Source organism: Glycine soja, chromosome 7, assembly GCF_004193775.1.
Source record: "Glycine soja cultivar W05 chromosome 7, ASM419377v2, whole genome shotgun sequence".
Lineage (NCBI taxonomy): Eukaryota > Viridiplantae > Streptophyta > Magnoliopsida > Fabales > Fabaceae > Glycine > Glycine soja.
Window position 1 is genome coordinate 7,412,570 of NC_041008.1, and position 13,252 is coordinate 7,425,821.

Consider the following 13,252-nt stretch of genomic DNA (forward strand, 5'->3'; position numbering starts at 1 on the left):
ATTGATACTTGGGTTTGGAGTGAGATATATATTCCCTGCAAGTACGGAATTTTCTAATTAACAAGGTTTCTTCTTTTACTATTTAAACTTGTTTAATTTTAAATAGCTAATGCTTTAATTTTCTTTAAATCTTACGTAAGCCATGCGCATAACATCTTGTCTTCAACTTTTTACATTAACTATCAAAGCAATGCTTTTATTTACAATTGAACTTATATATACGTGTGTGTGTAATTTTTAATATTTACCATCTTTGCAATGCTCTCATTTCTTGTAGTGCCTTTTTCTTAGTGTAAGATGAGAAGAATACCTACATACATGCAAAAGATTCAAAGGTTATATATATATATATATATATATATATATATATATATATATATATATATATATATATATATATATATATATATATATATATATATATAAGTTAATAACTGTAAATCAGTTAAAAATGTTGAATTTGTGAAAGATGACTTGCATTTTGATTCTCATATATTATATAATTTTTAGTGAGGAATGAAAATTTTTATATGTGATTAAGTCATGAACTAGGGTTAATCATCGATCTAAAAGATTAAAGCTTATATAAATATTTTGGAGAAGATCAATCAAGGACTTAAAAATGTTATCTTATATATATTTATAATAATTTTTCATTTTGATCTTTAAATTTAAAATTTATTATTAATTAAAACATAAAATGAAATAATAATTATTAAAAATAGTTAAATATATTTGAACACTAATAATAATTTTAAAAATATTATGTATTTTTATAATTTTTAAGAAAAGTAGATATATAATATAAAGAATTATGTACAATTTAGGTAAAAATATAATTTTTGTAATTTGTAGAATTTGAAAAATTAAATTGACAGTTACATTTTAGAAAATATTTGTATTTTTAACAAAAATAATAATATTATCATTTGCACATCATTTATATGCAGTGAGTTATCAAATATAAGAAAAGATAACTTATGTTCGATTTCAGTAGTTACTATAATTTTAACTGATTTGTTATCTTGTGTACATCAAATATTAAATAGGATTATAACTTTCAATACTTCTATTCTATATTACTTTCGTATCTTATTACATTCTATCGTATTCTCGCCACAGAACTAACCCTAAAATGTTAACATGATTAACAGAAGCAAATAGGACAAAAACTAAAATGAAATAAGAAAATTTTATAAGAATAAAAGCCTTAACGAAAACAATTCTATATTATAACTAAGACCTAGAAGATTATCTAAACGAAAAGAGAAAGTATAAAAAAAGTTAAAACATCAACTTGAATAGTTGAATTTCTAAAAAGTATATTGAGTTGAGTCTCGTAGAAAAAACCACAAAAAATCTCTAAAAGTACCTTGATCATTCCATGAAACACCTACCCTCCCTCCTCTACCATTCACTATTTCACTTTTCAGACGTCCTATGATACAAAACACACATGTACGCAGCACACGCTCATGCTATTGATTTTAGATTTTAAGTCTTCGTCATTTCTCGCTGTTTCATTATTATTATTTCACTTCCCTTTTCTTTTCTTTTCTTCTTTTGTGTCTTTGTTTTCTTTCACTGAATATATATAATTTGGTTTGACAAAAACTTTTCTCAGTCCAAAAGTGGAACAATATATGCTCCTCATTGTTACATGATATATATATGCCATTTCTCCTTTAATTTCTTCCTCATCTTAATCCTCTCTGCGCCAAAGGGAATTCCCCTCGTTCGAAGCATCGTTGTTTTTGTCCACTTTTCATTTATTATTTTTTCTTCTTTCACCAATATCATTTTCAGGTTTCATTCATATAATCATATTTGGGAAAGTTATAAGATTAGCTTTATAATTATAGAGAGAAGGAAAGAATAAGAGATTGTATGCACATTTGAATTTTTTTCCCTATAATATAATATTCCCTCCATCTTTAATTATAGGATTTTTTTTTTCAAAATTTTGTTCATTTTCATAAGATTCTTTTATAATTTTTAGATGTATTAATTATTTTTTATATATACTCTTATTTAATTATTTTTTCTTCAATCATTAATAAAAAATAATTAAGTGGGTAGAGAAATAAAAAAAAAAGACAATTATAAAATAATAATACAAATAATTGATATATTTAATGTGATCAATTAAATTAAATATTTTTTAAGAAGCATAAATTAATTAAAATAATCTTATAATTAAAATAAAAAAGTACTAACAAATTAACTACTGACATCTTTCGATAAAAAAATATAATCATGTTTTAACTAATAAGTATGTGTGATACATATTTAGTGTTTTAAACATAAATCTCTCCTACTGTAAAAAAAGAAAGAAAGAGATGAATCTGTCCTCTTGTTGGGCATTAGATGAATGATTAATTAAATGCATTCATGGCTTTAAAGTAGTGGGTACGGGCAATATAGCATGTTTAAAGATGTGTAACGTGCTTACTCTAAAGAAATTTTAAATTGTTCTTGCTAGCTCCTACAAACAAAACTATCGTTGGCATGCAAATATTATTTATTCAAAACAATTCCGACTTGCCCGGGGATCAATTATCTCTCAAGTAGCGTTACGATTTTAACTCCCCGTCTTCCTATAATATGTACCGTTTTCAACTTTTACTCACAACATCATTCATTATGTAAGAGGTCTCATCAAAATTACTGAGGAATTATTCATATACAGTAATTTTATCTTTTTTTCCACCAATTATTCATATACATAAAAATTACTGAGGTCCCATTCATTATTTCTCTTTATTTTTTTTATCACACCATTTATTATATTTATTATTTGTTCTCTATTTCTTTTTCTGTCTTTCGTTTCTCCAACCAAATGTGAAGTCGACATTTATAATTTTCCAAAATTATTCATGCATATATAAAAATTTATAAAAAAAAAAGAGGTAAAAATACTTTTTTGCCTTTTAATTTTTTATTTTAGTTTGACCTCCTAAATTTAAAAAGTTTTCCTTTATCACAAATAAAAAGTTTCATCTTTGATATTTAAAGTATTTTTGTTAGATCAAGATGTTCCTTTCATAAATTTGCCCCATTAACTTAGTGCACGTTTAAAATAAAGTTATGTCAGCGACAATATGTAACTTTTGCAAAGTTTCTTTATTTTGAAGTGGTTTTGTTGCCGTAATATGTTTATTAATAGTGTGTTTGAAGTTTATCGCAATGCTTATTAATAGTGTGTTTGAAGTGTTTTCAAATATGCTATTAATAAACTTGATAACATTAAACAAACTTTATATGAAAGTAGATGTCACATTAAATATGCATTAATTACATTAATCAAAATTAATATTATTAATTGATTAACGAATATAATATATTTGTGTTAAGAGTTTTTGTTGAAATCTACCAATGACATTTTTGAACAACAAAGTAAAATCTTGTCAAACGACTTACAACACCAAACCCAAACCCAAAATAAGGTAAATGAATAAAATACATTTTACCCTAAAAAAAAAAAACATTTTCCTTATCCCCCAAATAGTTCACGCCATCATCGATTCATCATGCAAGAATCTTATCAAGTTCACTTCCATTCTTCCATACCATTTTTCTTTCTTTTCGCTTTCTCTCTCTTTTTTTCTTTTTTTTCTTTTCTATCTTAACGTTTTTTGCAGTTGCCAAATAAGTGACTGAATTGACCAAAACTCCCCCTACCGCAATCGCTCCTCCATGGGCCCCAGCACGTGCAATAGTCCTAGTCTCTATGGATCCATCAACGATCACCGTAGATTTCTTTCCATGTAAAAATCATGGACGGTAAGGGCCCCCACAAAACCACCTCTCTCATTCTCTCTATATATAGTTACATAGTTATTATACACTCACGCAAACACAACATCACACTTGCACTCTCATTCTAAGTTTCTAAACCAACTCAAACACCACTTTCCATCTTATACATCCTTAAACACTTTCGTTTGTTACACACGTTGTTGTGTTTTTTTTTTTTTTTTACGTTGCTGTTAAGTTATGGCTGATGAAGCTTCTGGAGATGTTGATCTAAGGTTGGGAGAGCCCAAGGCGCCTAAAGAGGAGCCCGAGACGGAGGAGGGGTCTGCCATACGTGTGATGCCGGTGGCGGTTCACGTGCCGGCAGGGATGTCCATGTCCATGTCCAAGGCTCTGGCCCAAGCCCAAGCTCAGGCCCAAGCCCAAGCCCAACCACAAAAACGGGCCTCCACCAAAGACCGTCATACCAAAGTAGAGGGCCGAGGTAGGAGGATCCGAATGCCCGCCACGTGTGCGGCACGGATCTTCCAGCTGACCCGAGAACTTGGTCATAAATCCGACGGCGAAACCATCCGGTGGCTTCTCGAACACGCCGAACCTGCCATCATCGCCGCCACCGGCACCGGTACCGTCCCCGCCATCGCGATGTCCGTCAACGGAACCCTAAAGATTCCAACCACTTCACCTTCCGACCAAGAACCCGGAGACCAGCCCGAGAGGAAGAAGCGCAAACGACCCGCGAATAGCGCCTACGTTGACATAAACGACGCCGCCGTTTCGATCTCCACCGGGCTCGCAAGCTCTAATAATAATAACCAAAACGCAGCAACGACGACGACGATGACAATTCCGCAACATACAGCAATTCCTTTGCCGCAAGGAATGGTTCCCGTGTGGGCCATACCTTCAAACGCCGTCGTTCCGGCAGCAGGCGCGTTTTTTGTGGTTCCTCAAACGGCGTCGTTTCAGCATCAGCCTCAGTTCTTCACCATAGCGAGACCTATATCCGCGTTTGTCTCTTCCCTGGTCACACCCGTTCAGCCTCAGCCAACCTCGATAACGTCTTCAAGCAACGCTAACGCTTCCTCCACCGCGCCGTCGTCGAAGTCGGCGGCGAGAGCCACCGTCATGGCTCCGACCACTACCACCGCCACCACCACTACCACGCAGATGCTGAGGGATTTCTCGTTGGAGATTTACGACAAGCAGGAGTTGCAGTTCATGTCGCGCGCGTCTTCCAAGCATTGAGTGAGGAACGAGAAGATGAACTTGAATCTGGTTTCTTTGCTTCCGCCATGAACAACGACGTCGTTGCTGCGGGAAAGAGGAAGAGCACGTGCGCACGTGATGCGGGATTAAAAATGGTGGGGACCTCGTGCGTGTGGGTGTGGGTCAACACGAAAAGTGGAAGGCATGGTGGGGACCCAGTGCGGGGTACCACACAACCTGTACCAGAAGCTCAGAACTACTAGCTCTACGGAGAGAATTTTTCATAACAATTAATTAGAATAAATTATTTACATTTTAATTTTTATGTATTATTGTTCTAAAATATTTTATACTATTCACCAATCCAAAACTAAAGTACTATGGTTTTTAAGATGGTTATCATCAAAATCAACGCATTTATTCTATATAATTGTCTGCGATCCAACTATAGTATACAATTATTGCATATCATTTTTTATTAGATTAAAACTTTTTATACTATTTTTTAATTGAAATTATAGTTTTATTCCAGTTATCTATGTTATGTATTTTTTTCTAGTGATAAATTTAGGGAAAGAAAATGGTGTCCCAGTTTAGGTAGAGTAAACATATGGATTCAAAGAATATTCGTAGATATATTTACATTTACTTTACCTTACCTCACGAGTAAAATCTCGAGTATATAATCTGTCATGTGATATTTTATTTTACTTCACTCAATTAACACCTCTCTCAATAATCTCTGTTATTTCTATCTTTTAATATAAATTTTTTGGTCACATCCTTTAATTATTTTTTTTCCTAACACTCTCTATCATAATTAAAGTTTGTTAAAAATTATAAAATCAAGAAAAATTCCTTTAATATGACGTTAAACAAACTAAAATTTACAATTGTAATAAATTTAATCAATACAAAATATATATTATATTTAGAAAACTATGTTAGAGAATGTTTTTAACCTTTCTCAACCTTTTTTATGTACAAAACTTTAATTCTAAATAATAAACAGCTCCAAAAAAACTTGTCCTTGGTTTGGTTATAGAAAAAGAAGATCGGGAGAAAAATTAAAAAAATAATATGAATTTTACTTTTTTTTTTATTTCACACAACTGAACACACCAAGTATACAAGAGTCCTTTTCCTTAATTTTCAATTTTAAGCTAGGGAGGGTGAAATTTATGCAAGTAGGAGAGTGTGACCTTAAAATCAGTGATAAGAAAAATCTTTTGTTGTTTTAAAATAGAGAAGGTGTGATGTGTGTTTCTTTTTTCTTTTTGTTGGTGAGGGTGGGTGGGTCCACCTGATGGGTCATGTGAGGGTGGGTGCGGGACCCAAAGGGTAGGAGTGTGAGGGCAATGGGTGGACCCTACGGGACCGTTTATGCACCGTTCTCGAGCCGGCCTTTCCAAAGTGGTCCTTCTGCGCGCGAGAGTCCAGAAGGACACGTTTCACTCTCTGGCTCGTCGACAGGTGGGGCACCACTTTTACCCTTCGACACGTGGGGGTTTCGCAGGGGTCCCACGTTGTTGGACACGAACCACTTTGTTGGTTTTGGTTTGCTTGGCCCGGAGAAAACGTGAAGCAAGATTAACATAGAGAGAGAGAGAGAGAGAGAGAGAAAATGAATGGTATCGGATGCATGAAATCTTTTTTTTTTCTTGGTTAACTTTATAGAGCTATTGGGTCATGATAAATCGTTAAGTAGTGTGTATAAATTTGTTGAGGATCGTGTTGTTATAATGTTATAATGTTATGTTATGTATGTATGTTTGCATTTTGGCCCTTGGAGGGTTACTTTGAGTGCTCTTTTTGTTGCACCGTTTGCAATAAATGAACACGTTTTGTAACGTCCTTTCCTTCATTTATTTTTCAGAATTTCTTTTAGGTTTGACAATGATATGTGTAATGAGGGGAATTGAATTGAAGCTCATGATCTGACAATGTTTATTTAAAATGAGAATAAATTTTCTTTAAAAGAGTTTTGTCGTATCGAACTTGTGTTGTGAGATGGGATGTGATGTGTTTCTAGTTATGGTTTTCCCAGATGTTACTAATTGTTGTATATTTGTACTTAGAATCTTTACGTTCAAATGTCCACGTGTGTGTGCTCATGTTTCAACCGTTGACATATATGTAACATATTCTCTCCAAGGACACACTTCTCTTATAAAATTGAAACTTGTGTGGTATCGGCTGAAAAATCATGTTAATTTGGGATTAGGATTTAATTAGGATCCTTTGCTCATTAGAGAAAACAAACAGAGATGTTTTCTTTTCTTTGTCTCTCTAGTGGGGAGATAAGTCTAACTTTAATTACTTTTAGGCAGAGACAGAGAAACAAAGAGAATTTTATCCCAATTGTTTTCCGAATTTGAGGTATTTAATTAGCGACACATACAAAGACATGAGTAATACTGCATTTTTCACATATTATGTAATATACGTATTAACTTGATTATTCCTTTCATTAGCAGCAGAGAGAAGGACCAAGAATATTCTTAGTTTCCCTAAAGAGCCTTGGTTTTAAAACTATCTTTGCCGGTTTGTTTATGATACTCACGATGACATTTATATAAATCTGTGTAAATTAGCTTAACTTATAAAAAAAAAATCACCTTTTTACCAGTTTTACCATTTCGAAACAATTATTAATAATGAAATGTGCCACTTCTTCTCACTTGCCTGATATGTGATTGAAACCGATAAACTAGTTATATTTCTATACTATTAATAAAAATATTAGGATATTTTAGTGCTCACATTTTTTTTCCTCATTTTATTCCTAAAATAAACTTTTCAATTTTTTTATTTATTTCTATGACTACTCTTTTTAACCAACATACACCCACTCAATGCTAAAAACTACCTAATATTACTTTTATTTTATTATTTTTAAATGTAAAAAGACACGAACTCCCTCGTTATAAGAAAAAGAATTATATTATTTATTTTATAATATTATTTTCTATACTTCTTTCCGTTAGAAGACTTGTTTTTATTTTATACTTCTTTCTTTCTCTTTTTATTTATTTGTTATAAAAAATCCAAATTCATTGTAAAAATATAATGTCTACAGTAAGATAATTACAAATTCTTTTAGAATTTGAATGAAATAAATTGATTGTGTATAAAAATTTATATAGTTACCCGATCACATATATATTATTATGTATTATAAATTGATTAATTTTTATAATAATTACCTAAAAACTTATAAAAAATTATTTACATTAGCAGAATATCGACATTCAACACTTTCTTAAAAAAAATAACATTTTGATGTATTGAGCGTTTATTTGGAATAGTTGTAAATTTTAAGAAACATTGGTATGTTTTTAAACTTTTTAATAAGTTGGTGAAAATCTTTGATTTTTTTTTTTATAAATAAATTAAACTAAACACATTTAATTTCAGATGAGCAAGCTTCAAGATATACATATTTTCTTGCCTTAAATTCCTATGAGTATTACAAATTTAAAATTGTTTTTCACAAATAAATCATATATAATTTCAATTTTTGTAAATACAAGGCCACACAAATATTATCCACATGCAGAAGACATTAATATTGCGTCTGTAAAGTAAAATCACTGTGAACAACAATTTTTTCTTTTCTAAATATTTAATGCAGATATTATTAAATTTTATAGTGCAGTAAAGGCATTCGAAAGGTCTCCTTAAAAACCGGTTCATAAGGGGGTGGTCTACCCAGCTATATAAGCACTTATCATGTTCATGAATTACCATGTGCGACTATTCTTAACAGATATATCATAATATAAGCTTTGGTGTCATTTGTTTATTTAATCAAATTGAGTGGGAAAGACGGCTTGTGCACTAAGCAACAGGCATAAAAATAATAACACAGCAATAAGGTGAAGAAGCTGCGAATTGCGCCCCCTGATTCTCCCATTATAACATTTTCATTCTTCTACACATATCTTAGCATTCTAACTATGATATCATATCTCTTGTCCATTTTACCCTTAAAAAAAATAATTTCTATATAAGGATTAACTATGCATCAAACATTAATCGGCACTTTTTCATAGACCCCCAGAAAGGGATGGTCTTTCTCACAGTGCATGAAAAAAAAGTTCAAAAGTAGATTTCTTTTGTAGCGCAAGTATTTATTTTAAAAAGAAAATCATCCACGGTGATAAGCATGAATAAGTACCACTCATCATTATGGATTTTGATGCAGTAAAAACAATGTTGATTATAGTGTACTAGCTAAATAATTTAATTTTACGTCACGTTCATTTTCTTATTATATATAAATTTAATTTTTCGTTCTCAAAAAAAAATATTCTTAAGATCAATTTGCTTCTTTTAGTAAATTATTACATATTTTATATTTTTAAATTTCTTTTAAATACTATAATTAATCTAAATTCAATCACTTTGAATTTGAATATAAATTTTGAAATTTGATATACTATATCAAATCAATCAATAAACATATCATATTTCCTAGAGATATAAGTTTTTCCCTTCTCTACTTATAGGAGAATCATTGTGTGGTCTTAGGTTCCTAACCTCACTTTCCCTTACCAAGCATGGTTTCTCACGAAAAGCTCCAAACTTTGTTCGTTAGTTTCTTCCTTAGTTAGCGTAACCCTAGTCTTCTTTCTCGTGGAGGTTAAGCCATGGAAATCATCTACGCCCCCACGACATGCATTGACTGAATCTGCCACCATTAGCAACCCTATCCTAGTAATTTCCTGACAATAACCAAATATGAACAAGAAGAAGGCCCAAAACAATAATGCCTAAAAAAATATTATTTTTTTTAGTTTAATTTTCACGTATAGTCTATATAAAAAATTTTATATTATCATCTAGTAAAAAAATTAAATATAATTTTAAAAATATTTATTATAAAAGTAGACAATTTTTAATTTAATAAAAGTGTAAGAATCTTTACATTATTGATACATTCTTTTTTATTTTATATATATATATATATATATATTAAGTAAATACGTTAAGTTGAAATATTTTATTACTACGAACAAATTTTAGAAACTCAACAAATTTTAGCACGTTTTGACTTTTTGAAAATACAATCAAAAGGTAAGGTGATACACTGACATACTCAAATAATATATATATTTTTTTATTTTATTTTAAACAGCAACCATGATGAGCTGGGCTCACCCTCTCATTAGTCATTCTGCAGCATTCACTTTTTACTTACAAAACAAAACTGAATATTTTAAGAAAGATTTTTTTTATTATTATTATTCATAGGGTTTGAAGAGATATTAGAAGATTTACAGTTGATCATAGATATGATACATATATTTCATACAATAATTTATTTAATAACTAAATATTATATCTTTTTATCATTAATTCATTATAATATATAATTAATGATGTGCAAAGAAAAATAAGCACAAAAGAAAATATTAATGTACAAAATTTTATATAAATTATTACATAAATAGCATTTTTCTGAAATTAAAAAGTTGAAAGTACAACTAGTACATGTTTGTTTTACACCTGAAAACATTGTGGCACGTATTTTAATAATACAAATCTAACAGACAAAAATAAAAGCAAAAGTCCTCATGATAAAATGACTTTTGTATCAAATGTAACGTTGTAACGGAAAATCAAACATACCCTAAGAATAAGTTTATTTAGAAAAATAGAAAAGAATTAAAAAATATAAACTTTATTCATGAACAAGAGATGAAACTGAAAAAGATATAAAATTAAAATTTATTCATTTTATTATTGATTTCACTCATTTTTGGAACTTGTTGGCTTCTAGCAAAAGGCTCTTCCATCCTATATACAAAGAAAGGAAATTAACAAGTGAGGGGGGGTCCGAAACTCAAAGAGCTTATCCACTGGTGGGGACGGACCCCTCTCCCTCTCTCCCTTAGCCGCAGATAATGAACGGACTGGATCATCTTCAACTCTTTAGTTTCGACAGAAATGAAATGATTGACATTTCATTGAGGACAGGCCATCTTCTGAGTATGTTATGTTAAGTGTTACGAATCTATTCTTGCGGAACGCTAGAAGAGATCGAACCAGCCCACATTCAACCTCCATATTCCTCTACCAATAGTATATATAGTCTCTTGTGGACACAAATCAGAATTGCAAAACATTAATTAAATTGCTCATTGGGACGTCATGTATCTTTACTCAACATCTAATTTAGCCATTAATATTGAATAAGAATCAAATTGCACTATTATACATTTCATCAACTATTATTTTATTTAATATTTCTATTTCAATATTCCGAGCTTTATGGCACTAGGTTCATCCTAAAGCTCAACACTGTCAATTGTTGTGCTTTATCACTTTTTTACTTGTGGGTGAGTTTATCATATATATATATATATATATATATATATATATATGAGATGTTTCAAATATAAAAAAAAATTAAAATAAAAAAGAGAAGAATTAATTTTAACTGTTAGATTATAATTTAAAATTTCACGGTTGAGATTAAAATTCCAAATTTTTAGTACATCACTGTCTTTGCTTACAGCCATGAAGGAAAATTGAAATTCATGAACGAACAAAAGCATTGTGATGCATCATCAAGGCGGCCACGGTGGTGAAGGCAAACAGATCTGGAGTCTGTGGAGGTGGGCATGGCTACAAGGGCAGAGAGTGGTACTGGCTTGGTCGTTTGAGTAAGTCTTGGGTTTAAGTCTTACAAATGGATAAAATATGGTTGGGAGGAAATTTTTTTACTAAAGGTGGATAATTAAGTTCCATGATCAAGATTAATCATTGAAAAAGTCAATAAACACTTTCAACTAATAACATGGTAATAAAAAAATATTAAACAATAACTATATATATGTAAGTTAACAATGTTTTTAAGGTTTGTTAATGTATACATTTTTTTAATGTGAGTACCTTAAGAAGGTATAATTAGATATTCTCTTAAAATACATCAATAGTAAAATTCCCTCTCATAATTACGTAATTTAATTCAATTTCTCTCCCTGTATATAGTAGTTTTGAGCCACACATATCAGGCTGTTATATTGAATATTTGATTAATCTGAGTTGAATCATATTATACCATTGCGAGTGAGAAAATTCCCTCTCATTGTCTTGATGTTATGATTGTTATCCTTTGCAAAAAAGAATTAAAGTGGGCAGTTAGTTAAAACTTTAAAGTTCTAGCTAGCTAGTTACCCATTTTGCCACCAAAGAGTTAGGAATAATTTAACACACTCTTAAATGTTGATAGACCGAACCATTTTATTACGGCTCGATCTGATCTGCAATTGCTGCCAAAGGGCCAGAACACAAATGAATTTGGCGCCTAACTGTTTGATTGGCTAGAAGAGCTTAAGACAAAGAATGCAAAACTTCTGTTTGTTGGGTCAATAACAATTTTTTTGAAAACTACAGTATTTTTTTTAAGGCCTTCAAAACTACAGTATGGATATGACATGGCAAAATATAAATATTATTAACATTGTAACTTCAGTAAGCAAAAATATTTTTTTAAAAAACACCTAAGATGGAAAAGAGTGAAATAGCATTTTGTTTCACTTAGTAGCATAGTAAATAATCCCTCAACAAATTTATGTTTTGCATGAAGTGATTTATTAAGTACAGGGTAGGTAATCATTTCTATTTTGAGATATTGATATCCATTTAAGAAATTAACTTTTCTTGATAGATATTATTTCATACATATATACTTGAGGATTGAATCTTTGATCACATATTTAAAGGACATGATTATCTGTCAACCATATTATATAACATAAGGTATTCATACATACAATACAATCTAAGTACTCAATATATATAGGTATACCAACCATTTTCAGAATACCATGTAAGGCTAGTGACTAACATATCACATTCAGACACACCATATTATCCTTTCACTCATAGCTATAGTATGACCAGAAAGTTGATCTCCACTTTGGCGTTGAGCATATAAGCTCAACTTTGATGTCTTTCTATAGCAAACATTGTCAGGGTGCAATAACGGTGGTGATAAGAGACCACATGAATGATCCTTTTATTAGTGGAACACACAGGAAAATATTAGCTAACTCAATTTTTGTGGCATGAGATGCTCGCCCTTCTGACACAGACAGTCCTTGCAATTTTAGGAAGTTATTTTTCAAAACATAAGATAATGCAAACCTCTGCCACACGCTAAGGGGGTCACAAATCCTGCAGGAATATAGAGGTCATTATTCAATATCTGCAAATGAAAACTCTTGCCTTTGAAGATTGGTATTGCAATTGGTTTGTTTCTCAAAAAATTAAACAG

The 13,252-nt window shown here is 30.8% G+C and overlaps 1 protein-coding gene across 1 annotated transcript; it reads left to right on the forward strand.

The window, feature by feature from the left end:
* The first annotated feature begins 3,837 nt into the window (after nt 1–3,837).
* On the forward strand, nt 3,838–5,395 carry LOC114418508 (transcription factor TCP9-like). The gene has a single exon (XM_028383891.1). It carries the CDS (start codon nt 3,997–3,999, stop codon nt 5,002–5,004), a length of 1,008 nt encoding a protein of 335 aa, XP_028239692.1. The 5' UTR covers nt 3,838–3,996; the 3' UTR covers nt 5,005–5,395.
* Nucleotides 5,396–13,252: the final 7,857 nt, after the last annotated feature.